Consider the following 25,724-nt stretch of genomic DNA (forward strand, 5'->3'; position numbering starts at 1 on the left):
TACTTTACTGATTACTAAAAATTCAACAAAAATAAACCATTTCCTCCTCTCTGTATGAAACAAAACATTCTCCATCTCTCTGTGCAACTGTGAAGTCATGACTGACTTAGTTAGGACCAACAGTCAATGTAAGAACTTTTCTGTTGAACTGCAGGTTGTGTTTACGCAGCAGATAGAAGCGAAATATAAACACATTAAAAATATACAAATAGTTAGTATATATAGTATGCACATCATTTTTTAAGCATTGGTGACACTGCAGGTGATTGTACAAAGGTTTGATGTTTTGACTCCATGGTTGTGTTGTTTCCATAGAGATGCAGGACTTTATGTTGCAGTGAAAACTGAGCTCACAGTAAGTAAAAATAGAAACGACCTGGGAATTAGAGGGTTAGAAGGTATATGGCTTTACATAGTGGCACCTTTTAAAGTTGTTCTGGCTGGCATGTTGGTAAGCAGTCGTCCTTTTATTTTCCTAACAGACACAAAGCGAAGTGAAGCTGCTTCTTGCTCTGGTTTGGTCTCCACAAGCATTGCTTCCCCTGCTAGTCACTAACTTGGCCTGTTTGTGAGTGCACAGTGGTTTAATCAGAACTGCAGTGAGCAGCTGCTGGAATGTGGTGGATGGGAGCTGTGAGACTGAACAATGCAGCAAATGAACCATTAAAAAAACAGAACTATGAGTCAAAGGAAGCTGAAGAGCTTCACGGAGCTGCAGAGCAGGTACGACCCCTTTAACCTCACACACAGTGATTTCATTCATTGTCTGTATGAAAGGAATCTTGATTAATGCACCTTTGATTAGCTTGCATTTGTCTGCAGTAGAAAAACTGAGCAGCAGGGCAACGCTCATCTGTTGTTACTCATATTGAACTATTCCGACTTAAGCTGCACTAACTGTTAGCATTTCTGCAGAACTGTGTTGCTTCACACTGCACTGCATTATTCAACGGCATGACAGGAACTTGCGAAAGATGTTTTTTGGTGCAAAATATGTGTTCGCTTCTTGTTTATTACGCTGAGGACGAAGAGGCTGTGGCTGATAGAGGACTAATGGAGGAAGATTGCTACAATAGCTACATCTGTAAGCCTGCTGAGTCACTGGCTGCTGGATTATTGCACCATATAATGTTACCGTTACATGCAGGGAGTATACAGCAGATGGGCTCGCACATGGATCATACTCCACTTACGCACCACAGAGGGACCAGATAATATCCGATTGCATTTGTATTTTAATTAATGTATTTTAATTCAGAATATTACATCACATCTATTACAGTCTCCCCACGTAACTGAGTCCACATGTTTTTTTCCTACTATTTCCCACCACTGTAATGAGCTCATTAAGAGCCAGGCTCTGTCTCTGTGTTCATTAGTTTGGGGGTTGGTTTGCCATGAGCACTGGTGCCAGGAAGTACAGTCGACAACACACCGGGATGAGCAAGTTAGCTGTACGCCAGAGAGCACTAAGTATCCACAGGCTTGATTCTCCTCCTTCTCACTTTAAAAACAGTTCTTTGGTTCCTCTCAGTACTTTCTATTCAAAATGTGAAGACATCCAAGTGGACCATGTTGGAGTTTAGGTTTATAATTCCTGAACGACATTTACTGAACTTACTGCAACATAGAAGCATTATCTTTGCACAAAATAGTATGTTGAGTGATCACGGTTTGTTAGGAATATGCTGTACCAAACAGACGTGCAGTTGTATTTCTAGGGATGTCAGGCTGCAGGTGTAGATTCAGAGTAGACATATGAATCAAGCTTAACACAAAGAGCCATGTCCAAGTCTAAGCACAGTGTCAGTGCAACACAAGGGCCACTTCAGAGGGAAGACCACAGTTTATTAGCTACACAGGTAAACCCTCTGAACAACGGGCACATTCTGGGCGTTTCTTTGCTTCGATCACATTGTTTTTCACAAAGTCCTGCATCTTAATGGAAACAGCACAACCATGACTAGAAGTGGAGAGAACTCAAAAACGTCTTCAGTGACACAGATATAATGGTATAAATCGTGAAGCAGAAAAAAGTTGGGTTTCTTTGCTTATTTAGTTTACAAAAACTGAAAAAAGAAAAAAAAAAAGGAAAAATAGGGACTCTACTTACAATGGATACCTAGTTTCTACATTGGTTTCCATAAACGTACCTTTTCTCAGCTCTGTGTAAACACTGATGGCTTCTCGATTGCGCAGGCTTCTGTATTTTCACAGAATTTGGTGAGAACAAACAGTTTAGGTTTGGCAAAATTGTAAATTTAGAAGAAAGTAAATTTTATTAAAAGTCACGATTTTAAGCTTAGATTTGGTGAAGTTTCCTGATCATTTAAAAATCCAACAATTTATTGTTTTTAAAGTTTCTGACTGATAAACGGTGTCACTTTGGTGATTTTTTAAAAAGAAAATGTGCATTTCAAACTTGCTGCTGGGTTTGGGGTAGGGACGCAAATAATTACCTTTTTTTCTCTCGATTACTTTCTCTATTGATCGATTGGTTGTTTGGTCTCTAAAATGTATGTTTCTAAGAGTCCAAGATGACAAATGTCTTGTTTCATCCACAACACAAAGATATTCAGTTTACTGTCATAGAGGAGGGCAGAAAATATTCACATTTAAAAAGATGCAATCAGAGAATTTAGACCTTGATGTAAGATTTGCTCAAACTGATTGATTTTCAAACAAGTAGCAGATGATTTTATTTTAACAGTTGACTTCTAATCAATTAATCATTGCAGCTCTATTTGGGGATTCAGAGGGATAAAGCTTCTAAATTCTACCTGTATGAATAAATACATCAACTGACAGTTTTTCCCCTCATTCATCCATTTATTAAAACAGTTATTAAAACAGAACTCCAGCCACAGGTACTACACTCAACACTTTACCCATCAGTAACTGTTGATCTTGTTCCAAACACCTTCTGCTGTGCTGACAAAAGTCTCTCTGTTGCCATTTAAATTGGTTTTCAATCACCACTTAAGCATTATTTTTTCCTCTTAGCCACGGTATATCTGGGATTCTTTTCTTCTCAATCAGTGATCCCTGTAAGCCATTTATAAAGTGCTCAAATAATTAACCCTCCTTTCTTATTCCCTCTATTACAACCTTCCTCCTCTCGTCCTCTACCTCCCTCAAACTACTTTCTGAATCTTCAATCATCTGCTCTCTTCACCTCAATTTCTTTTATACCATTTTCTCTTTCTTGCATTTATCTCTCTCATCTATTCTTATTTTGTCATTTTCCCTGTCATGTTGAATTTTTTTTGCTTTTTTATCTTATCTGCATTGCCCCCCGCCTCCCTTTGCATTTTTTATTCTTTCATATCCTCTTTTTCTCTGTTTTACTCTCCGTCTTTATTCTTCTGTCTGCCCTCACTTCCCTCCCCTCTCTCTTCAGTTGTCCATGGAGGACACTACTTCCATTCTGCCTCGTCTCAAGAGGAAGCCCGCCAACACCTATGGGATCGGTGCCCTGGCTAAGTCCTCTCTGTCAGGTGTGTCAGGTGTGTGTCTGTGCTGCTAGATGGTAAAACAGCCCCCATGTTGCCTCCACATGCTCCACAGTGGGTCAAGGGTGAAGTCGTTGTTGAGCACCGACGGAGGAGGCGGGGCTAAACCTCCTTCCCCTGCTGCGACAAAGATAATTTTTTTAGTTTCGTTTTGTGTGTTATTCAGATGGTTTCATGGCGCCACATTAGCGCAGCGGCCAAGTGATCAATGTGTGGTTTGGTTTACCAGCAATCAGACAGAATCGGATACTACTTTTGGCAGAGCTGCTACGATATAAAAAACAGCAAATGACCATATAAAATGTAAGTTTATCCGGTAATAAGCAGTGATTTAGATTGAATTTACTATACATTTTGGTTCTCAGGAAACCAAACCATTCATTCGTCCTTGCAGAATGGAGTTTTTTCCTTTTCTAAACTTTTCTCAGAGGATGGTAGAGTATGAAAGCAGAGGCAGTCTGACTGATTAGTTTCACTTAAGAAGGTGGAAGTAAAAGTTAAGGTTTTTATTCTCATGCCACCACAAAATACAAGTGCACGTTGGTAAAAATGACTCTGTAATGTGAAGACAGTAGTTTAACCGTTTACAACACAACTGTCAAACGAAAGTAGAACTTCTGAGTTGCAAATTTCTTCTTCATAACTTTGCAAAGTGTTAATTAAGTTCGCCTTCACCTTCTGAACTCCAGGCAGCTTCTGGACATTTTTTGCTCCTGTCACATTTTTACTCACTGTTTGCTCGTTTTTCATAATGCATTATAAAGTCCTGCACATCTATGGAAAAAGCTCAACCACAGCTAGAGCTACAGGGAACTCAAAAATGTTTTTTGTGCAGTATGCCACAGTTATTATTTTATATATCATTAAAAAAAATATTTTCACTGATTAAAAAAAAATTAAAACAAGCCCAACATCTTTCCAAGTGCCCACAGGTATTACCAACACAGGAAAAAGTGGTGGCTTCACATACTATAGATATTTACTTTCATTTTAATCGTGTATTTAGTTAGGTTTCCCAAATAAATGCTATGTCAAAGATGGTTGAAAAAAGATATTAAAGAAGCCATGAGCTTCAGTGTCGTCATTCCAGGCTGTTGGTCAGGCGAGACTTGTGGACTGTAGTGAGGGGTTTAGTGTTTTTGGGGACATGTTATTTGACAGAACACTGAAAAAGCTAAAACAATAAGAGAGAAAAAGAGAGAAAAGAACAGAAGTCCTTTGCCAGGCTCAAACTGAAGCATTGTACACCTTAAACCTATCAGCAATAAGGACGCCAAAGTGTCCACTTTGGTTAAATTCAACAAATTCTAACATTTTTGTCTCCACAGCATCCTCTGAGATTTGTTTGTTGAGTAAAATCTCCATTCTGCCTCTACCTTCTCTTGGCTTCTGCTCTGCATGCAGGCCAAAGGACCAACCGAAACACTCAAAGCAAACATGAGAATTATCTTTTAAACTTTGCCATAAATGGCAGACTTTGTAAATTGAACCTTGCCTCAACAGACGACTTCACTCTCGAGCAGGAAGAGGAGGAGGCGGAGGAGGAGGAGAAGGAGCTGGGAACCAACATGACCGCCCCTGTGGGTGCCCCTTCCTATATCACTCCCTACTTTCCCCTCTCTTCCATTGATATCAACAACTGACGTCAATGATGGACACATTTCAGAGTCATTGACGGAAATTCAATCAGATCTTTGATTTCAAAGAAACTAAAGTAAGTGGGACAACGTACTTACTTTAATTAACTACTAAAGCATCTCCACAGGCGTGTTGGGAAATGTAGTGTATCCGTAATGTGGCAGTGCTGGTGCTGGTGGTGGTGTGGCCCGGTATTTGTGAAGCAGTGACTCTTTTGTGCAAGTGTCGTGACTATAAGCGGCCGATGCCTCTTCTGTGCGCTCTCGTGTTTTTGTGCTTCAAACCGTAGTGCTCTGTGATGTCTGAGTGTAGCACCTCGACGTGTTTGTGCAAAAAAAATAAAAAATAAAGAGTGTCATTTTCTGTTGTGTCTAGTGCACTTTTTAATCAGTTTTGTTGGTATAATTTAACAGTGTATAGTCTTATTTTTTTGAGCCTTTGAATAGCAAAGACCCCAACACCCTCCCTCATCCTTCATCCCCATTCTTTCCATTCCTATTTCCATCCCCAATTAGGCTCTGCAGGGAGTGTTTGATTTTCAAATGAGATTGGCTCTCTTTGTCTCAGGGGAAAACTGTTTCTATTTATAACTCAGCCTGCAACTTGCCCCGTGGACCGGGGGAGCAATTTCCGAAGCTCCGTCTCTGTTTATTCATGCCTGCTTGATTTTAATTTTATTTTTTTTTATCGATCAGCTCCTCCACACGCATCTGACTCAGTGAATATGTCCCTTGTTTGGATCCTATATTTGCATCTTAATTGGGCAGAGATTTGCCAGCGGACCCTTCTCGATGTTCTGTTTACACCCAAGGATTACTTTCCACTGCTTCTCTTCGCCTCTGTAACGCGTTTTTAATTACGTAAAGTCTAATGAACCTCATTTATTCTGTTTACCAGAAGATGAGTAATGACTTTAATCATTAATGTGGGGTTGCTTCAGACAGCATCCTGGTACTTTTCTGTTTAAATCAGCAAATTCTCACAAACACACAGGTTACAGGGTCTAATGTGTCACCTGAAGCCTGATTTGACCAAAGATTATGCTTTGGTTTTGCTGCATTCGGCACTGTTATGTATGAAGCAGATTCATCAATGAACGTCCTTCCTTCCTAGTGTTTCAGTTACACAGTTATCTGAATATTTCACATAAGCAGTCAGTTAGATTTTTTTTTAGTTTGTATTTTTTTGCATAACAAGTGATCAGTAGACTTTCCAGTAAATCTTCATATATTTTTTTTACACATAATTTGTTGGATTCCAAAACGCAAGAAGAGATTAAAAGGCAGAGTAACCTTCAGTAGTCGACTGACCTATAACATTATTAAGCAAAAAGCATCAGATGCATTTAAAAGGCAAAAACCCACACTCACTGCTTTGCAAGTTTACCTTGACATGACATTTATCTTAATGGCGCGCTACACAACCACTTACATCCTTTGCGGTTCAGTATGTACTTCAGGTTTGGGGCCACAGCAGAGAAAATAAAGGAAATGCATAAAATAGCTTATGTCCATTAAGACGAACAAAACATTTAAAGCCATTAGGACCAGCAGTAGCTACTTTATGTTCAGCTTCAGAATAGCATAAAGAGGTGCTATTTTTTACACTTGATGAAAATGATTTTGTTTGAATTGGAGATGCAACAATAAATCGATTAGTTGTCAGCTTTTAAATTAACTGTGTACTGTTCGGGTAATCAAATAATCAGTTTAAGTTTAAAAAAAAAAAAAATCAAAATTCTTTAATTGCAGCTTCTTAAACATGAGTACTTTCTGGTTTCTTCTTTCTTCTGTGACAGTAAACCAAATATCTTTAGGATATGGACAGAGCAAGGCATTTGTCATCTTGGAAAACACTGAACGACATTTCTCATCATTTTCTACAACAAATCAAAAATCAACAGGTTATTTTTGAATCACTAGTTTGAACTGTCACTGAACTAAACCAAAACAGAGCATTGTGCTAATGTTCAGTGTGAGCTCCAACTTGTGGAAGGTATTTAATCCATACAGTGCAGACAGAGAAACCGCAGGTTCTGATTGCGAAGGACGGCAGATTAAAACATGTGGTGAGAGTTTCCACACTGTAGAAGATTACTAAAACAGCATCTACCCACTGCTGTTCTTGATCTGCAAACTGTGACCAGATGACTTTTAGCAGCTCTCAGTAACATGAGTTAATATTATCAGTGGGAATACATCGTTTTATATTGAGATGTTTTCCTACATCGGTGAGTTAGCTGATAACATATAAAATCAGATCAGAAGCTAACCACCTCATAAAAGTCAAATATAAGTCAAAAAAGTGAAATCATGAAGGGTATGTTGCAAAACTATTATCATGTTCCTTAATATGTTGCTTAGATTCCTCGTTGAAGTCCAAATTGCTGTCAGTGCGATTGTTCGCTAAGTTGTTGGTGTTGGCTTGTATGTATCTGCCGTATTCACAACCTTGTGTCAATGCTTGAATTTGCAGCCTTGTCTTAGCATTCTGAAAGCTGCCGGAAAGAAAAAAATGCAGTTGGCATGGTTACCATACCAGCAGACTGCAGAAAAAGCACAAACACTGCTTCTGCTGTGGCACAACAACGTTAATGATGAAGCAAAATTGAGGCTTAGGATCGTTTTTAACATCAAAGCCTTGTGACAGTATCATTAAACTGCGCAACTCCAAATACAAACATGCAAATACTGTTACACTCCAATCATTATCACGTTTTTAAGCCCACTAGCAGAAGTTTAAAAGCAGCAGTGGTGTAAAGGTTAGAGGCGAATTTTAAACTGCCTTTCAGTAAGGCATGAAACCCCCAATTACTCCTCAGAACAGTCAACCACTCAGTTGTACTGAGCAACTTTAAATGTGTTGAGAAAAATCAGCAAGCACAATGTAAGAAAAAATCCCCTTAAAACCAAATGTAAACTAATTCTAACAATCCCCAACAACTAGCAAATGTGCTTGTAAACACTAATATAGAAAAATAGGTGCCGATTTGTTGTCATAATCTCATAACTGATCACAAAACCACCTGAATCCATCCATCCCAATACATTTATTCCTCCACTGTCATTCTTTATCATCATCTCTTGTATTAAACACATCCTCTGCATCCCATTGTTCCCCATCATCATTCTACTTCCCCCCAAGCCTCAGTTGGAGGTGTAGCCAACAGCAAAGGCCAGAAGTAGCTTTGACAGTGTGTGTGTATGTGTGTGTGTGTGTGTGTGTGTGTGTGTGTCTGGTGTGTGTGTGTGTTTGTGTGTTACTGGTCTGCCCCCTCCCCCCTTCCTGTTGCCCTCATACCCATTGTAGGTGTGACTCGCTCCATGAAGGACAAGGTGACCAAGCCCACCGCCATGGCCCAGGGTCGAGTCGCCCATATGATCGAGTGGCAGAGCTGGGGCAAACCATCCGCGGGGCCAATGGGGGGCGCGGGGCACACCAACCTGCAGAGGGAAAAGGAAAGGAGGATGGAGAACGACGCCTACAGCGACCTCAGCGACGGCGAGAAGGAGGCTCGCTTTGCTGCAGGTGAGGCTCCACCTGAGTAACAGGCAAACTAGTCCCGGTCACACTGAGATCAGGTATCTGCAGGGTTGGAAGCATCTGAGTTGTTCAATTAACACCATCAACAGATAAAATGCAGTATGAAATGGGGAGAAGCCCTGCTTTTGTCAGATTTTGTATATATTCCAAAAAGTACAAGTTTTTTTTTGTTTTGTTTTGTTTTGTTTTGTTTTGGGGTTTTTTGTTTTGTTTTTATAGCAGAAGCTTATCACACAAATGTAAAAATCCTAAGAAAAATTAGGAATGTAATGTTGAGTGATGTTAGTTCCATAGCTTGGCTTGTTTGATGCTTATTGATAAATGTTTGTCCACAGCTAACATTAACACCCGCAAATCTGGAATGTATGTGTCACTGGATGCAGACGCAGACAAATCGAGAGGATATTTTTTTTGCCAGGTTGCACACGTCTGTAAAGAACATTAGAGGGGTTGTACTAGTAGAGTTACACACATTTGTCTGCAACAACTAGAGTTCTACCACTGGCAATAAACACTGTATTCTCCACTGTCGCCCAAATCTCCTGTTACATCTGACCTTTTGAACTCCAAGCAAATTCTCTGTATTTTTTTTTTTGCTCCCATCACACTTTTTTTCTCACTGGGGGTTCATTTTTTGTTAAGTGGTGTGTGTAGTAGTGTAAAGCACAGCTACAGCTAGAAGGAGAGAGAATGAATCATTGTCTTTTGATGTAGTTTGACACACTTACAATGCCATGAATTAGTTTATTCTTAAAAAAGAAAAAATGGAAGCCGCATGTACAGCACTTTTCCAAGTGACCAGATTTGTCATAATTATGCAAAAAAATGGGATATAGAAATTTTACTTTTTACATTCTTATTCTTTTGTTTCCATATTTCAACAATTTCCCTGAGGTACCCTACGAAAGGGATCAATAAAGTTCTATCTAATCTAATCTAATCTAATCTAATCTAATCTAATCTAATCTAATCTAATCTGATATTTCTCTCCTCTCTGCTTTGTGTTAACACAGCCTGCAGTTAAGCCAAAAGGTCACAAAACTTTTACTGTTGGTATCAGCCGAGTCATGTAAAGCACATCAGTTGTGCCAAGGAGGGCAGACTTTAAGCTTTTTAAAGAATGTGATTAGAGCAAGCAGTTTATTCTTGGCTAATATTTAAAGAATACATGCAGGATAAAGAGATTTTAATGAAATATCACTGTATGTTTATGTTTCCCTTGTTCTCAGTTGAACTGGAAGTATTTTTTTGCACCGTGGTGGAGCAGATATCAGATGAATCTGCACAAACTGACTGTATAATCTTATGACAGCAGATTTTTCAGACTAATATCTTTACCAATTCCTTCACTAATTTTCACAGCCCTGCTTCTCAGCTAAATAAGTCATTACTTCAGTTTTGTTCCACAGCATTCAGAAAATCAACAGTAGAACTCAGGCCTTCCGATGATGTTTCCGGTTCATCTGTGTTGTCAAATAATCCAGTTTTGAAATGACACCAAGTTGTTTGCATTGCCTGCAATCCAATACAATACCGTTCTCTGAGATTATACAAGCCTCAAGATTTGTAGACCAGCTGCAGTACCTGGTTGTTCTCACCGTTTAATCCTGCAGAGACCCGAAGAGGCGTCACTCAGACTACAGTTCCTGTTGGCAGCAGAGAGCATTATGGGAGTTTAGCCAGTAGAGGAGCACTATGACAGAGACTATGTGATGCTTAATGATCTCCGTCCAGAGCTCATGTTTTCAGACGAGTTCAGATCAGCAGGGACAGTTTTCATGTATAACAGTTATTCTGGTAGTTTTGGTAGATTTGGTTTCTGACAGAAAAGAATGACACAGATGAGTAGCTCAGGGACCACTGGAAAGTTGAGAATTGCTGTGTCTGGATGATCAATGGTTAATTATCTTTTAAACCCACCGGCAGGTTTTGGGGTTCAGAGGATTACCTTTGATTTGGGATTTGTTTAATGTAGTCTCTTTCTAAATTGTGTTTTAATAAGTTAGGTTTTTCTTTTTTTAAAATCTTGTATTTTATCTGTTATACGCTGCTTGCTAATATTAGTGCTGCCGCTTCTCAGTTAACATTGACGCAACCTTTCCTCTCCCCCTCAGGCATCATGCAGCAGTTTGCGATCTCGGAGGCCACTCTGTTTGGCTGGAACTCGATGGACGGGGAGAGCATGGGAGCTGGCTCCAACCAGGGCAGCGTTGCTCACCTGAGTGAGGTCAACCAGGAGAGCATCACCAGCAGAGGTAACAGCAGCTTGAACCGCCTTGGAGTGGTCCTAGGAACCTACACTTAAATCGAAAGAAATGGGGATGAGTCATTTATGTAGTTGTGCTCATTTAACACACCGAAGCCTACGTGTATAAAACACCAACACAGATAAAGCAGAACAGATATTGTATTCTCACCGTAGACGCTAACTAAGTGTAAATGCTTCAAACATGTTTCACACTCGGTCATATGTCTTTGGACCATACAGTAAGCTGTTATACATTCTGTTCTGCATAGATTCCAGTTTTCTTGCAGACTGAAAACAGCCACGTTGAGTTATTCTCCCAACCAGCTGTAAAGGGCTTTTGGAGGGCAGGCACACAGCTGCACAGTCCAGCCTCTCACTCCTACCAGGCACTCTCTCAGAAACTTCTAAATGACAAATCCAGATGACAGCCTGTCATTTCTGAAATATCAGAGCTCAATCTGATGGGGTACGGCCACGGTCACACCAATATGTATATTTAGAAAAAACAAACATTTTCCTCTGTGTTTTAGCCTCTCGTCTGCAGGCAAACTGATTTTTCGGTTACTCAAACTGAGATTTTTATTTCTGAAGTGCAGATTTTTAAAAAGTAAATAATAATAATTACTGATCAGATTTATATAGTGCTTTTCTAGGCTAGGTCTGCTCAAAGACGCTTTATTCATTTACACACATTCATTCCGGTGGTGGAATTCTGCACCTACGGCCCCTCCGACCACCACCTCAAACAGTTCATTCATACACATTCACACCAGGCAAGGTGGGTGAAGCGTCTTGCCCAAGGACACAACGACCAAGACAACAGGTTACAGGGCGAAATCGAACCACTGGCCTTCCGATCATTGACCGACTTGCTGTACCACCTGAGCCACAGCCACATGTGTTTGGGAAATCATGATCCCTCATTTCAGTTTGCAACAAGGCGCATGAGCACAGAGGAGCCAGAGTGAAAGATTTTGGAGGGCGCGAAGAGTAGATTTAAAAAAAAAGAAATTGAATCTTATTTCGTCACTCCAACTTCATTCAAGTACCGCTCACATCACAAGCTCAACACATAATCTGGCAAGGAGCTAGCTGACTCTTCGAAACTCCCGTTTATTTGTGCTGGGTAAAGTTAGAGCTAAAATGAAAATACAGTGCATGCAGAACTTGTTTTTAACTTAATTGGAGCGAAATGCAAGCTCTTTGTGTGCAGTGGAGTGAAATTTGAGTTGAGCAATATTGAGATGAAGGCCATGGTGGGGCTTTGAGCGTGAGAGCGATCAAGAGACACAACAACAACTTCTTTATGTTTGGTTAGCACAAGCAGTTACAAGGTTTGCAGTTGTGGCACCACTTCACCCGCACACTAAACCCTCTGTGTCTGTATCCAGAATTTAAAGTCTAAATGATCTCCTCTGATATTTGACATATCTTTGACCGACTGGCATGCTAACTGCAGTGTTTGTAGTTGTTTTTGCGTTCTCCTTTTTATGGAGATATTTAATAAAAGAATAGTTTGAGTGGACAGATTTTTTTTTATTTTAAAATGATGAAGTTTACTGTTTAGAAAAATACCTGTTTTAAGTGTGGTTAAAGTCTAAAAGAAAATCTGTATTCAAATAAGGAAATTAAATGCATGAAGGGTGACGTTAATGGGGTTTTAAGTTTTTCACTTGGTTTAATAAAACAAACTGGGGAAGCAAACTCACAACCCGATTTGGGGTATGAGCCTCAGGTGGTAAGATGTCTGTTTTGGTTAGCTGCACATAAGATGATGAAGAAAAGAGGAGAAGAGAACAATTTGCTCAGGCAAGATTAACAAACCCAGTCTGACCTCACAGGAACACCCAAATAACCTCGTGAAAGTCGGAACAAAACAACTCTGTGGCTGTTTTTCTGAGTTTTTCTGCCCTTCGACTCACACGCCGCTTTCACTTGTACTCAGAGTTACGTTGTAAATTGTTTCTTTTTTAGTTCTTGCTGGTGTTTAGCAAAGCAGAGCGCTGTCCAAACCCTGAGGGACCCTGTAGGTTAGCACAAGGACTTAGCCCTGCTCTCATTAACACCACCATATGGGCTCTGCTCTGTGCTTTATCTAGCATGCAACACTAACACACACACATGTACTTCACACACACACACATACACACACACAATCGCAAACACAGCAATGATTAAAAAGCTACTTAATATCCGCATTAGGACTACGGGGATGTTCCTCCTCCACAGTGTCTGTGAGTCTTTGGTCCCTCCATGGGTCGTCTCTATCATAACAACAACGCTGCAGATCAGCTAATTACACTCCCATTACACTTATTACAGTATGATGCTGTTCTGTGAGGTCAGGTTTATCCCTCTGTATGTTTAAGAGCATTTTAACGATGTGAATTATTAAACTGTTTGACTTATGCATCTTCCTCGCTGACCTTACTCTCTCAACCCTAAAAGCTACCAGCTGGTTTGAAAAGCATGTTAGATTCTTTTTGAAAGTTGTTGAGATTACAGCACTTTTCAGAGGTGGAAACTGTATAAACGGAAAGAATCTTCAGATTTTTAACTTTCGGACACTCCTTGAACTAATCACGTGTGAGGTGCCGTTTGATGGAAAACAACCAAATCTAAGCTTAAAATCATAATGTTTTATCCAAATGACTTGAGTCTACATGTCTCATTTAAAAATCTGGCTAAAATAATATATTTGCACAAAAACAGTCACTTGACAAAAATTTAGGGACTATTCAACTAACCTGCAGGCTGTGTTTGACTTCACTGTAAAAACAAACAAACAAACAAACAAAATTTGCAAATTAAATCAGGAGAGAATCTGGCTGTAAAGGTGACAGAAAAAATACAGAAATAAATTATGGAATCTTGTATTGTTCAAAAGCGGAAGAAATTGTAAAAATAACACCAAATATCTGTAAAATAGTTATAGTTTAGAAGATTGCAATACAGTAAAACAGTGTAATTTTACAGTCACATATTGTAAAAGAGGGCTGCAGGGTAGCGCAGTTGGTAGCACTGTTGCCTCACAGCAAGAAGGTCGCCGGTTCGCGTCCCGGTGGGGGCACCGGAATCTTTCTGCGTGGAGTTTGCATGTTCTCCCCGTGCAGCGTGGGTTCTCTCCGGGTTCTCCAGCTTCCTCCCACACAGTCCAAAAACATGTTGAGGTTAATTGGTGATTCTAAATTGTCCGTAGGTGTGAATGTGAGTGTGCTTGGTTGTCTGTCTCTAAGTGTTTTAGTCAACATATAAATCAATACTTTTTTCTATCATTTTACTAGTGTATGTAATTTAACAAAACAAATCTGTAAAACAACAAATATATAGGCATTTACCATTTTCAGTCTCTAATATACATGCTTTTTCTTTCAAATAATGGGTGATATCTGAAAACAAATATATGATGATTTAAATGCAGTCAAATCATTGTAATTTTTACAATAAAATGTTGTAAAAAAAAAAACAAATTACCATTTGAAAACAATACAGACACTTTAAAAGTTGCTGTATGTTATACGTAGTTTTGGTCTGAAATATATCTGTATATTTTTTTACGCTTAACGTGTCAATTAATACCGTATAAATATTGCACGACAGGAGCAAATAAAGTGCTTGGAATTCGGAGAGTTAAGCTTCTTTCTCACAATTAATGGCTGGAAATGCTTCTGTCTACCTCTGACCTTTGGGGAAACAAGTATTCATTTGAAATTAGTTGATTCTGCCTCAGGTCTTTTCCAGGAAAAGGCTGTGATGCATATTTATTTTTTAGTCGAAATATCAGTCTAGATGTCTTGATAACTGAAAAGCTGAGCTCTGTGTATTTTTCACTTCATTACAGTCATGTCTTTTTAAATAAAGCTAAATGTTAAACCTTGAATTTTGCTCTTTAAATGTCAATATTTTAGAAATTAAGGGAATTATTATAGTTCCTACCAAGTTTCCAGCTTGGTGTTGCTTTTTATCCCTGCCTCTCCTCTCTTGTTCGCCATCCTCTCTCTCTCTGTCCTGTGTTTATTTCTCCTTTTGAACTGACTGTATTTTCCTCTCTCACACCTCCCACCTGTTTGTGCTTTCCTGTACAGACCAGGTGCTCCACCACTCCTCTGCCGATGTCTGGCCTCACACCTACGTCTCACAAGGCCTGTACTGCCTGTCATCTTCTGATGCCTGGGACCCAATCACCAGCCAGCCCTCAGGGGTGGCCTCACCTGCAGCAGGCTCCTACATCATGGCTGCTGGTGATGATTTATTATTATCTCTTAAATGCTGCTGTGGTTTCTTACAGTGCATCTCTGAGCACTGAGTACGAGGTGTTTCACGGCTGTTGCAGGTGGCAGCAGCGGAGCAGGGGGAACGCCTGGTGAGGGGTATGAAGGGACAGTTGGCGGTTACATCCAGCAGCACCAGGCTCAACTCGCCATTCAGCAGCAGAGTCAACTCCAACAGCTCCAACAGCTTCATCATTACCAGCAGCAACAGCTTCTGCAGTACCAACAACAACAGCAGGTCCGTAGTACGAAGAATTCATGGGGTGTGTTCAGGTGCTTTTAGACAAGGACGAGAAGGATGGATGTCAATCTGGTAAATGTGTCAGCTCTGTACCGCTAAGAGTTTATTATGGTTCAACTTGCTGTCAAGCCTCGGCATCATGGCAACTTAAATTGTCGGTACTGAACAATAAAAACAAGCAACAAACTATTTTTATGATACTAATCAGCAAAGCTTTTCTCATTTTAAGCTACAGTCCACAACGTAGGATCCTCGCAGCCAGGAGCTGCCGCCGATTCAAAAAAAGGAAACAGACGCTGCAGGGCGGTGACGGCAACCGCTCACTGACTCAGAGCACCTTTACTGATAGCTCTGGCACTGACATTGCAATATGTTGCGTAATACAGAATCAGGTCTACTGTGAGTTACTTAATATAAATGTTTCTGCTCCTACAACATCTGCTTCCAGTCACAGACACCTTGTTTAATGGTTCCATAGCAATATTTTATGCATTTTATTGGTGTAAATCGGCTGCTGACTTTCAGCTCTCAGGCAGCTGAAAGCTTTTCTGCAAATGAAGTGAGTCATGATGAGCTGTGACACCCGGAGACTTTTTCAGCTCTGCTGGCTGCTCTTGCATTGGTGCATTCTCAGAGCTCATTAAATAACTGTGGGTTATAAAATAATAACTTGAAAAGGTCAGGGACTGTGTCTTGGAAAAGGTGTACTGATCCGAGACCACAATGGAAATGAGCTTGTTAGCTTTACTGTGTGTATTATATGGCTTCCCTTGAGAAGGAGACTGCTGAATGTATTACATTGCATTTATAATAAAACCTTCCAATCACTCAGTCAGTTTTTCAAGCATCAGTCAATGCATAAGAGCTGTAGAAATTTCATTGCTGTTCCCTGCAGCACCATCAACGACTCAGGATTTAAACAGGTATTAAAAGTAGATGCAAAGCTGGAAGAGAGTGAATAATATCAACTGATGCTGGCCAATCACTATGGCTTTTTTTTTTTTTTTTACAAAACATAATGTAGAGAAAGGTGCTTCAGGTAGTTTAGAAACGGTTGGTTGCAGCTGAGTCACTCACGACTTCTTCAAAGCACAGGCGTTTTTGTCTTTTCACAGAATCTGGTGAAACAGTTCATTTTTGACAAATGTTTACAAAAAACATGTGATTCTGAGGCAATTTCACAAATTTTTAACTTGGATAAGTTTGTTTATCTGGACTGGAATGTTAAAAATCCAATGATTCTTCATGTGTTTATACTGTCTTGGTGTAAATTTGGATATTTTTGTGAAAAGAGCACGCGTTTTACAGCTGGCAGTTGGACTTGAAGCTTAGAGGGCTCATCAACGACCAGAGAGAGACTTCAAAAATAAAAATGAAAAAATGTGGATACTAGCCAAGTGACTGTCAACCCTGTTTCACTCTTGTTTTTTCTCTCTGTGGACAGACTATGGAGCACAGGCTACACAGTGCCTCCCATTCCCTCCAAGCCACCCCCAACAGCACCATCCACAGCCTTGGTCCTCCCACTCATCCTCGGCTAGCTGACCTGTGGGGAGCAGCACAGGTTGAGGCGCACCAGGTAGAGCCTCGCCTGCTGAATCCAAATGAGCGGATTACAGACCTTGCGGACTGGATGATGGTTTAATATGTTGTGACAGAGTAGCTATCACAGTCTGCAAGGACACAGCAGTGTGTGACTGCATATACAGTCACAAGAATAGGACTCTGTCTTTAGTCACTAACACAGAGTGACTAAGACAACACAATCATTATAACCATGACAGCATGCCTATTGTTATTATGGGAAGCTAAGGTTCCTGTTGTTCTGTCCCATCTATCAGAGGTAGAAAGAAAGACATATCCTGTTAATAATCTGCACCAGAAGAGTCTCTTTTTTTGTCTTTTCACTATGCTTGGCACTGATATCTGCTAATTTTTTCATCTTGTGGATCTGGGTTTGTTTCTACCAGCAGGCCTATTTAGCACACATCTGTAGTGCAGTGAATGATGAACTGCCAGGGGAGTCGGCAAGGTAGGAGACAGGGTGGAGGTCTGCATGGAGCACTCCCAAAAGTCTGCATGACAGCCTGAAGTGGACTTGATGAGTTTTGAACATAGGCATCTGTGAATCAGCCTGGTTGTCAGAGTGGCATGCCACAAAGTCCGCAAGTTTACAACTCTAGGCATTTGGATTCAGCATCTGTGTCTGTTGTAACTACCAAAGTGTTTGTCTTTTCTCTCCGATGTCCTGCAGAGGAAAACCAAGCTGGGTCTGGACAGGACAAATCATAATCTGCTCCTCCATCTTCCTTTCTTCTTTTTCTGTTGTGTCTGTCTTGTTTTTCTGTTGCTTGTTATTAAGGTTTACTGCAGCTCAAGTGACGGACGAATGTCAGCCTGTGATTGAATACTTGTTAAAATGCCAGTCCCCCTTTTGAATCCTTGTCCAGTTTAAAGTCAATGCAACAGAATACAACAAGCCATTCAATCAGCAAACTTAACTGGTTGCAGGTGGAGATTGTTGGGCAGCTGAGCGCACAGATGGCAGAGATGGTCGGAGGGGTAGTGGAGACGGTCGGAGAGGAGCCAGAGCCCGAGTCTGAAGGTATCCCTGAGCAGCATGAAGAGGAGGAGGAGGACCTGACGAAGGCGAGTTAGAAACTACACTCATTCCTCTGTTCTTACCAAACAGTAAGCATAACTTCAATGAGATTTAAAAAATAATAAAACAGAAAAGATGACAAAGTTAGATTGCATCATTTAGAACAACTTGTACAGTCATTTACATCCACTTGTAAAGACCCTGTGCATCAGGGCAGTCTTGAGTTTCTGATGACTTCTGTAACTTAGTTTTCTACAATGGAATCACAGAAACACGTGCATCTTTATCGCCAAAAACAACCATGCATTTTGTGTTTTTGATTAATTTCTTTTAAGTCTGGGTTAAAAATATATGTACAGCAACTTGAATCATCAGTTTTGGTGATGTAGAAAGTTGCGTTAATCCAATTTCCTTAGTGCCATGACCTCTTAACTTTCCATGAGTAATTACGATTGATTGAATTCTCTTAGCAAGTTTAAATGGGGCCCATCGTTGGACTCAGCCACAAATACAACAATGGGAAAGTCTAAGGAGCTCAGCACAGATTTAGATAAGCAAATCAGTGATCTAAACCAGTCCCTTCAAAACAGCTACTGATCCCAAAATCATCTGTACAAACAATTTTTTTGTAAGCATAAAGTGCGCAATGCAGTTGCGTCATTGCTCAAGAACAAGAACACCAAACATACCATCAAGCATGGTGGTGGCAGTATTATGCTCTAGGGCTGTTTTGCTGACTGTGGAACTGGTGCTTTACACAAAGTGGATGAAGAAGTGGGATTCACATTCTTCAGGAAAACCTAAAACCATCAGTCAGAAGGTTGGGTTCTGTCCCAACAAGACAGTGACCCCAAACACTAGATTTAGGTTTAAGACTGGCCTCCCTGAGTACATGTAAACTGTGATGAAGAAACAAGTCAGTGCCAGAAAAACCCCAGCAAATTTACTTGAAGAACATCAAAAGAGGTCAAAGATACAATCAAAAGCTTGTAGACAGCCACCAAAAGCTCCTAAATGAGATGAAAATGGCAAACGGACATTTAACCAAATTTCCAGAGGAAATTTATGAAAGAACCAAAATGCATGATTGTGTCTGGTGACAAAGACACATGTTTAAACCATCCCAGCTATAGTTATAGGAGTCACACAAAACTCAAAACTGCCAAGTGATACACAGTCTTTACAAATGTATGTAAACTTTTTTTCTTAACCGTAAACCATAAATTTAGGACAGAATAGTCTCGCTTACCTGTGACTCAGCGCAGTGTAAAAATTGATCTGTTAAACACTGACTTTCTGTCTTCGCAGGTGGAGGAGGTAACATTAACCTTGGAGCCAGAGCGGTACTCTCTGACACCGTCCCCGTTGAGGGAGGATGCCCCTTCGACCAGAGGCTCAAGCCCCGGACTACCAGCACAGACCACCGAATCAGTTGCAGAGAGAATACCGTTTGACGTCACGCCCTGCGTCGTCCGGTCATTGGAAGAGAAGGACGAAGAGGCGGAGGAGGGCTCCATTGTTGTTGTTGCGACCAACTGAATCATACGATCACAAAAAGACTGACAAAAACAGGAAATAAATACTCCAATAATCAATCAAGCTATTATCCCAATCCCTCCCTGTCCCAAATATTTACCAACTTTGAGCCTAAGGAAAAGCAAGATGACTTTTTTTGAGATAGAAACGCGGGATGTAATGTACACAAACTAAACGCCTGATTTAATGTGGGAAATGTGACAATGAAGAACTGAAATTCATGCAGATGAGAGACTTGAACTCAGTGACTGCTGAAACATGTGGGGATAAGATGGATTAACAGAAAGTTTGGACCAAGTGGACCAAAGAATCAGGACTTAAACAGGACACAAATGGATGGATGTGAAAAAAAGAAGAACGTAGAACAAGAAGAACAAAGAAAGGGCCTATTTAAAAATTCAGTGCAATACAACAAACATGGACAAAAACAGGGTTTGCAAATAATTCAGAGTGCTTGGTTCAAGTCGCTTTTAGCATCAGAAGTAGGCGTTTGTGTACAACAAACCTTGCAGGGCCACAAATACCTGCTCGGAGAGCTGCTTGATTTGCTAATTAATGTGTTTTGGTTTGACTGACAGCTCGACCGGCGCCGAGCTGATTTGTCTTGATGAGGTAAACCCAGTGTAATCTCCAACTCAGAGCGACCCGAGGCGTGCATTTGAAGTTATTTGCAAACACATGATCTGGACACAACCAAAAGAAAGTGCATGCTTTTTAACAGTGACCTAGCCCTAACAGTATAACACAGTATACAAGGTAATGATATATCAAATTGCTTTTATAATAAAAGACAAAAATCCAGTAAAACGATATGTATTTGTATGAATGTAAGACTGTATGTATGTATAGTATGTATGTTTGTATGAATGTAGCTTTGTTTGTGTGTAAAAATATATATATTCTGGGAAACTAATTCCTCTGGTGCTGTTCTGTTCCAACATGTGTTGCAAAATCATACAGACACGCACAAGTAGTTTGCATTTGGTGATGTGAATCCTGTTCACGGTTGGTATTAACTCATCAGTGGGTTTGGAAGGCATGCTGTCTGAAAAAAAAAAAGAAGAAAGAAAACACCAAAATGACACCATTTATCTGCAAGAAGTGGTAAAAACAGAAATAATCCAAGAAACTAACCCTGAAAACAACATTTTATAAGAAGAAACAGAAAAAAATGTCCACACAGTCAAGGTCATACATTTCATAAGAGCAACTGTGTATGTTCAGTGAGATAATGCAGCCAGTCCACCAACCATCACAACTCCTCTACCTCAGGGGTTCTCAACTGGTCTCACCCTGGGACCCACATTTTCCCAAGGTCACTAAGCTGCGACACACGTTTTTAGAATTCAACCAAGCAAATTTATTTTTCAAAAATAGATGTTGAAAGCATGCATATATCATCTTTTTAAAAACATAACTCAATATATTTTCCTGTGCAACACGCATTTCATATAACCATGCATAGTAACTGGACCATGACAACTGCATGCACAAAAGTGCACAAAATAAATATCAAAACTACTTGAAAATAAAGTTTTGGCCTAATCAGGTCATTTGCTGAAGTCAATGAGACAGTTGGGCACGTGCTCTACTCCTTGATGAGAGTTTCAGAGTCTGGGGTGACAGTAGACAGAGCTGCACTCAGATCATGCTCAGTGTCCAACCTGTTTCTCTGCTGTGATCTGAGCTGGACCAAGGTAGAGAAGTCACTGTCACACCAACAGGTTGAGCTGAATGGTAAGATTGTTTTAACTGCAAGAGTGGTGAGGGATGGACACTCAGCCATCACATCGCTGCACCACAAGTAGGAAAGGCTGACCTCCCCACATCCCTTTCTCAGCGTCTGATCACATTGTGTCCCTTTTATCCTCAATGTACGAAAATATATTTCGGGTCATATTTGTGCTTTGCCATCTTGCATCCCAACATCAACACAAACTTAAAATGAACGTCAAACAAACTGTGACTACAATACCTGTCAAAATAAAAAAACAAGTTTGACCTGAGACGCACAATATATATTATTTATTCACTTATTTTTGACCAGCCGTCTGCGACCCGCCCAGAACAGGTCCGCAACCCACCAGCTGAGAATCACTGCTCTATACAACATGGCTTCATTAATGCTTTTTAAACTCCATTTAGGCTTTCTTCACAGAGCTGTGGTACTTTTCTTGTAGTCATCAGTTCCACTAAAACACTTGAACTGTTCTGATCGCCACATTCATTAAACTGGGCCATGTTGAGACTTAATCATTGTCTAGAGGCAGAAAAGTGCCCTTGTCTGTTCAAACTCAAAGAGTTATTCACTGCAGTTTAAAGTCCTGCACCTCTGTGGAAAAAACACATGAAGAAGGAGAGAGAACTCAAAAATGTCTTGTGTGCAGGGGCTTTTTCATATTATAGATATTTTACTACTCAAATGTTTAATTTGTCTCCATATTTGCCTTCATTCTGCTGTGTGCAGTTCAGTTGAAATGCTCCTAAATGTTGTCATGTGACGGCTCCTAAGATTGGGTCAAGGGGTGCAGATGTTTTTGCGTTTTACAGAATCTGGTTAGAGCAGTTTGGTTTTTGTTTCTTTTTTTTGTAAATTGTAAATGCAACATGCAAAATAAAGTGCTTTTTAATTTTTTTTTTTTTACATTTATTTTTAAGCTTAGATTTAGTTCTTTTCCCACCATGTCACAGATGACAAGTTCAAAGACCACGTGGAAGCTGAAAATCTGAAAATTCCTTCTGTTTAAATGTTAAATGCTGCCATTTTGGTGATTTCTTTTAAAAAAGACAACATGCTTTCCATATCTGCCTGCAAGCTTTAGGGGTTCATGAAGTTAAAGCTACATGCCTTAGTGACTTTATGTGAACATGTAAATTACAGTAACGTGTGTTTCACAGCTCAAACCATGACAGAAAATACTGGAAATAAGATATAAGTTCAATAAGATCTGTCATGACTCTGAATGACGCTAAGTGAGCCAACAAGGCCAAAAGCACAGAACGATGTACTTTAAAACTGTGTGGCTTCCAGATGCATAAAAACAAGAGGATTGAAGCATTAGCATTATTTTCAACGTCATCTGTTTTAAAAGCATCAAGCTCCAGCTGCTGCAGAGGACGATTCACTCTGACATTCGAGCGATCAAGACCCTGATGCCCCTAATTGCTCTGATAATCATCTGTCCTCTGTTTGTCCTCTTGTTGCTCACATATCTCGTCCTGTAAATTGTTCTAATGCCAAAGCTAACAGGAGACGCTGCTTAACATGCGTAAGAAAGTGACACCTGACTGAAATGAGGGAAGGTTTTTGAGCATCACACTTTTTTGTCAGACTTAAATAAGACATCTATTATGCCATGTAGTTTTACTTTATATTGCTTAGAATCCATGGCACCGAGAAAGATTTTCTTCCAAAATGAAACAAGCGACGTCCACAGAGTGCTAATTAAAATGCCTGAAATATATTTCATTTCATTACGAGTTATCCAGAGAAAACTACTCTTTACAAGATAATAGAAAAAGCAATTCGCAAGAAACCACAGGTAGATAAAAGAAATCCTGTCGCCTTGTCAAAACACAGTTCAGCTTAATATGACAATCAGTCAAATGTGCTTTTGATGTGTTGTTTTGTCAGTTTAATTTATTAAGGCGGTATACTCCAGGCAAAACAGAGGTTTTGGTATATTTGGCTTCCATAACATGTCAATTTTCTTAGACTAGTGGCAAGAAAACTTTCAAAGGGTATTTATTACATTTGATCTCTTAGGCATTCATGCAAATGAGCACATATTTAATGAATCAATGCCTCAATTGCATATTTAAATATAACATTTTGGAAAACTCGTCACATCAAAAAAACACTGGCTGGATGTAAGTCTAACTAGATGAAATTTCTGCAATGAAATTTTAAAATACATCTTTAAAGGCAGTTTATTAAAAATGAGTTTTTCCTGCTACTGTGAGTTATGTCAGCAGCTCTTACAGACACCAAACTGTCTGGCTTTATTTCTGCCTATATTCTTTTTTACAGAGATATTCACTCATACATCATTCACAGCCTGATTCATGGAACATTTTATTCCTAAAAACATATTTAAATATAACATGGAAAAACTCATTGTGATATGTTAAAAATGTGACCATATTCACATGAAGTGTTCCTCTTAAATTTGATTTTTATGTTTTAGTCAGTGCTGCAAATGAGTGTTTGTGCTGTTGTTTTCTACAACTACATCTATTGTGCAGGTCTTTCTATTGCTAAACTAATGGAAATCACATTCAAGCCAATTGAGTCGACACAATGCTGATGAAGTCCATTAGCTCCTGGTTTTTCTCTCTGTATTTCACAATATAGTGGAGTTTTAAAATCTGGTTTCTGTGGCAACACTTCCGTGCCAATGCATTAATAGTGATGTTTTACCAGCAAAGACTGGTTTGCCAGAGCTGCAGAGAGGAGCTGTGGCTCCATTATCGGGTAGAAATTAGGAACAAATAACCCAGGAGGCATCGACAGAGTTTGTGGGATTAATCTCACCGCTAAGAAGGAAAGTTTCACTCTGCAGGTTTAAATGACTGAAAAAAGTCAAACCACATTCTGGGAAAATTTGTATTATTCAGAAAAAACAAAAAAAGAAGCATAAATCAGTATTTCTGTCCCACCTTGACTGAGTTCAGCTGTTGATCCAGGTGAATAGGAAACTGTTCCTGCATTCTGTCTGTAGTTTAAACTGTGCTGCCATTCTCATCTGCCCTTGTCTGCTTTTACAACGAAGCCTGACCTGCACGAATAAGGGTCACATTCAAGCATTTCACATGAAACTTTATTTTAGCATTTCACAGTTTTATAAATTTCGATATTTATAATTTCGATTCAACATAACACGTCGACTCTACTGCAACAAAGAAAATAAATAAATAATTACACCAACCACAACCACAGACAGACGGAAGAGCGCTTGGAGACCTGCACAGACCGCCATCCTCCTTAAGAAACAGGGTTTTTTTTTTGTTTTTTTTTTAAATTCAGGCAGACAGAAAAAAAAAAAAAAGCTTTCAGTTAAATCTGCAGGTTTAAAGACTTTTAAGGCAGCACCTGAGAAACTGAGTCCAGGAGATAACAAAGAGACAAGAACAATAGAAGAGGAGATCGATGATAAATGGAAAAGTGAATCACAAGGAAGAACGCATGATTGCGAGTAGAGTAGTCACTGAGCAGCTTTTTGGATTTTAAATGCACAGTAGCTTCCATTCATTGTCAGAACACGGTACTTTAAACTAAAAAATAACGTTTGGATGCAACAGAAGAACATAACGCAACAGTCTGAATCAATCTTTTTGAGTTTTGACAGCTTCAAATGATGTTAAGTTCAACCAACAAACCACATTGTGTTGGGGCCTTTAGCTTTTCCTCTGCGATCAAATGTATTTTAAATTAAGATTAATTAATGTTCAATCAGATGATGTCTTAACAAAATAAAGCTGCTCCAACTGGTGTTAAGTAGAAAGGGACTTGAAATCCTGTAAAATGTAGTTATCCAGCTAATTTCATCAAATTATTTCAACTTGAATTTAGTTTTAAATCAACTAATGCAGAAATTTTAAGTTTAATGAACACACGATATTAAATTAGTGGAATTACCAACATTAATACGTCAACCCAACTCAACAAAATGAAATTTTCATCTCAAAAGGCTTACCTACCTCATAAATTACCTTGCATCACATGCATTTAGTGAAGTGGTGGAAAGAAGTTGCTAAAATTCCAATTTAGAGTTTTGACGTTAAGGGCAAAACATATCAAATGCCAAAAATGCCATTAAATCAACAGACTGTTTGTAATGTCAAAGTAGCTTGCTGTTCCAAGCTCAGTGAGACAGAACACTCAATGCTAGACCTGTACACAGTTTTAAACCTCTGTTAGCCTTTTCATTTTCTTGCTTGCTGGTTAAGTCTTGTTTGTATCGGTATTGCTGAGTCTTTTGGCCATCATCTGTCTGTAAAGACATATTTGTTTGCTAACATCTAAGCCATGACAATGGTTTAGTTATTTCTGAGACTCTTCTGGAGTCTCTTTACTTCCTAGTTGTTCATTGACTTCAACAGCCTCTTTTAGACAACCACAAAAACAACCATT

At 39.6% G+C, this 25,724-nt stretch overlaps 1 protein-coding gene across 1 annotated transcript; it reads left to right on the forward strand.

The window, feature by feature from the left end:
- The first annotated feature begins 1,784 nt into the window (after positions 1-1,784).
- LOC103356845 (uncharacterized) lies at positions 1,785-20,429 on the forward strand. The gene is made up of 9 exons (XM_008281148.1): positions 1,785-1,862; positions 3,401-3,506; positions 8,460-8,678; positions 10,808-10,948; positions 15,027-15,182; positions 15,275-15,450; positions 16,898-17,017; positions 17,965-18,102; positions 19,364-20,429. Exons 1-9 carry the CDS (start codon positions 1,785-1,787, stop codon positions 19,592-19,594), a joined length of 1,365 nt encoding a protein of 454 aa, XP_008279370.1. The 3' UTR covers positions 19,595-20,429.
- The last annotated feature ends 5,295 nt before the right edge of the window (positions 20,430-25,724 follow it).

This window comes from Stegastes partitus, unplaced genomic scaffold, assembly GCF_000690725.1.
Source record: "Stegastes partitus isolate 25-593 unplaced genomic scaffold, Stegastes_partitus-1.0.2 Scaffold224, whole genome shotgun sequence".
Classification (NCBI taxonomy): Eukaryota; Metazoa; Chordata; class Actinopteri; family Pomacentridae; genus Stegastes; species Stegastes partitus.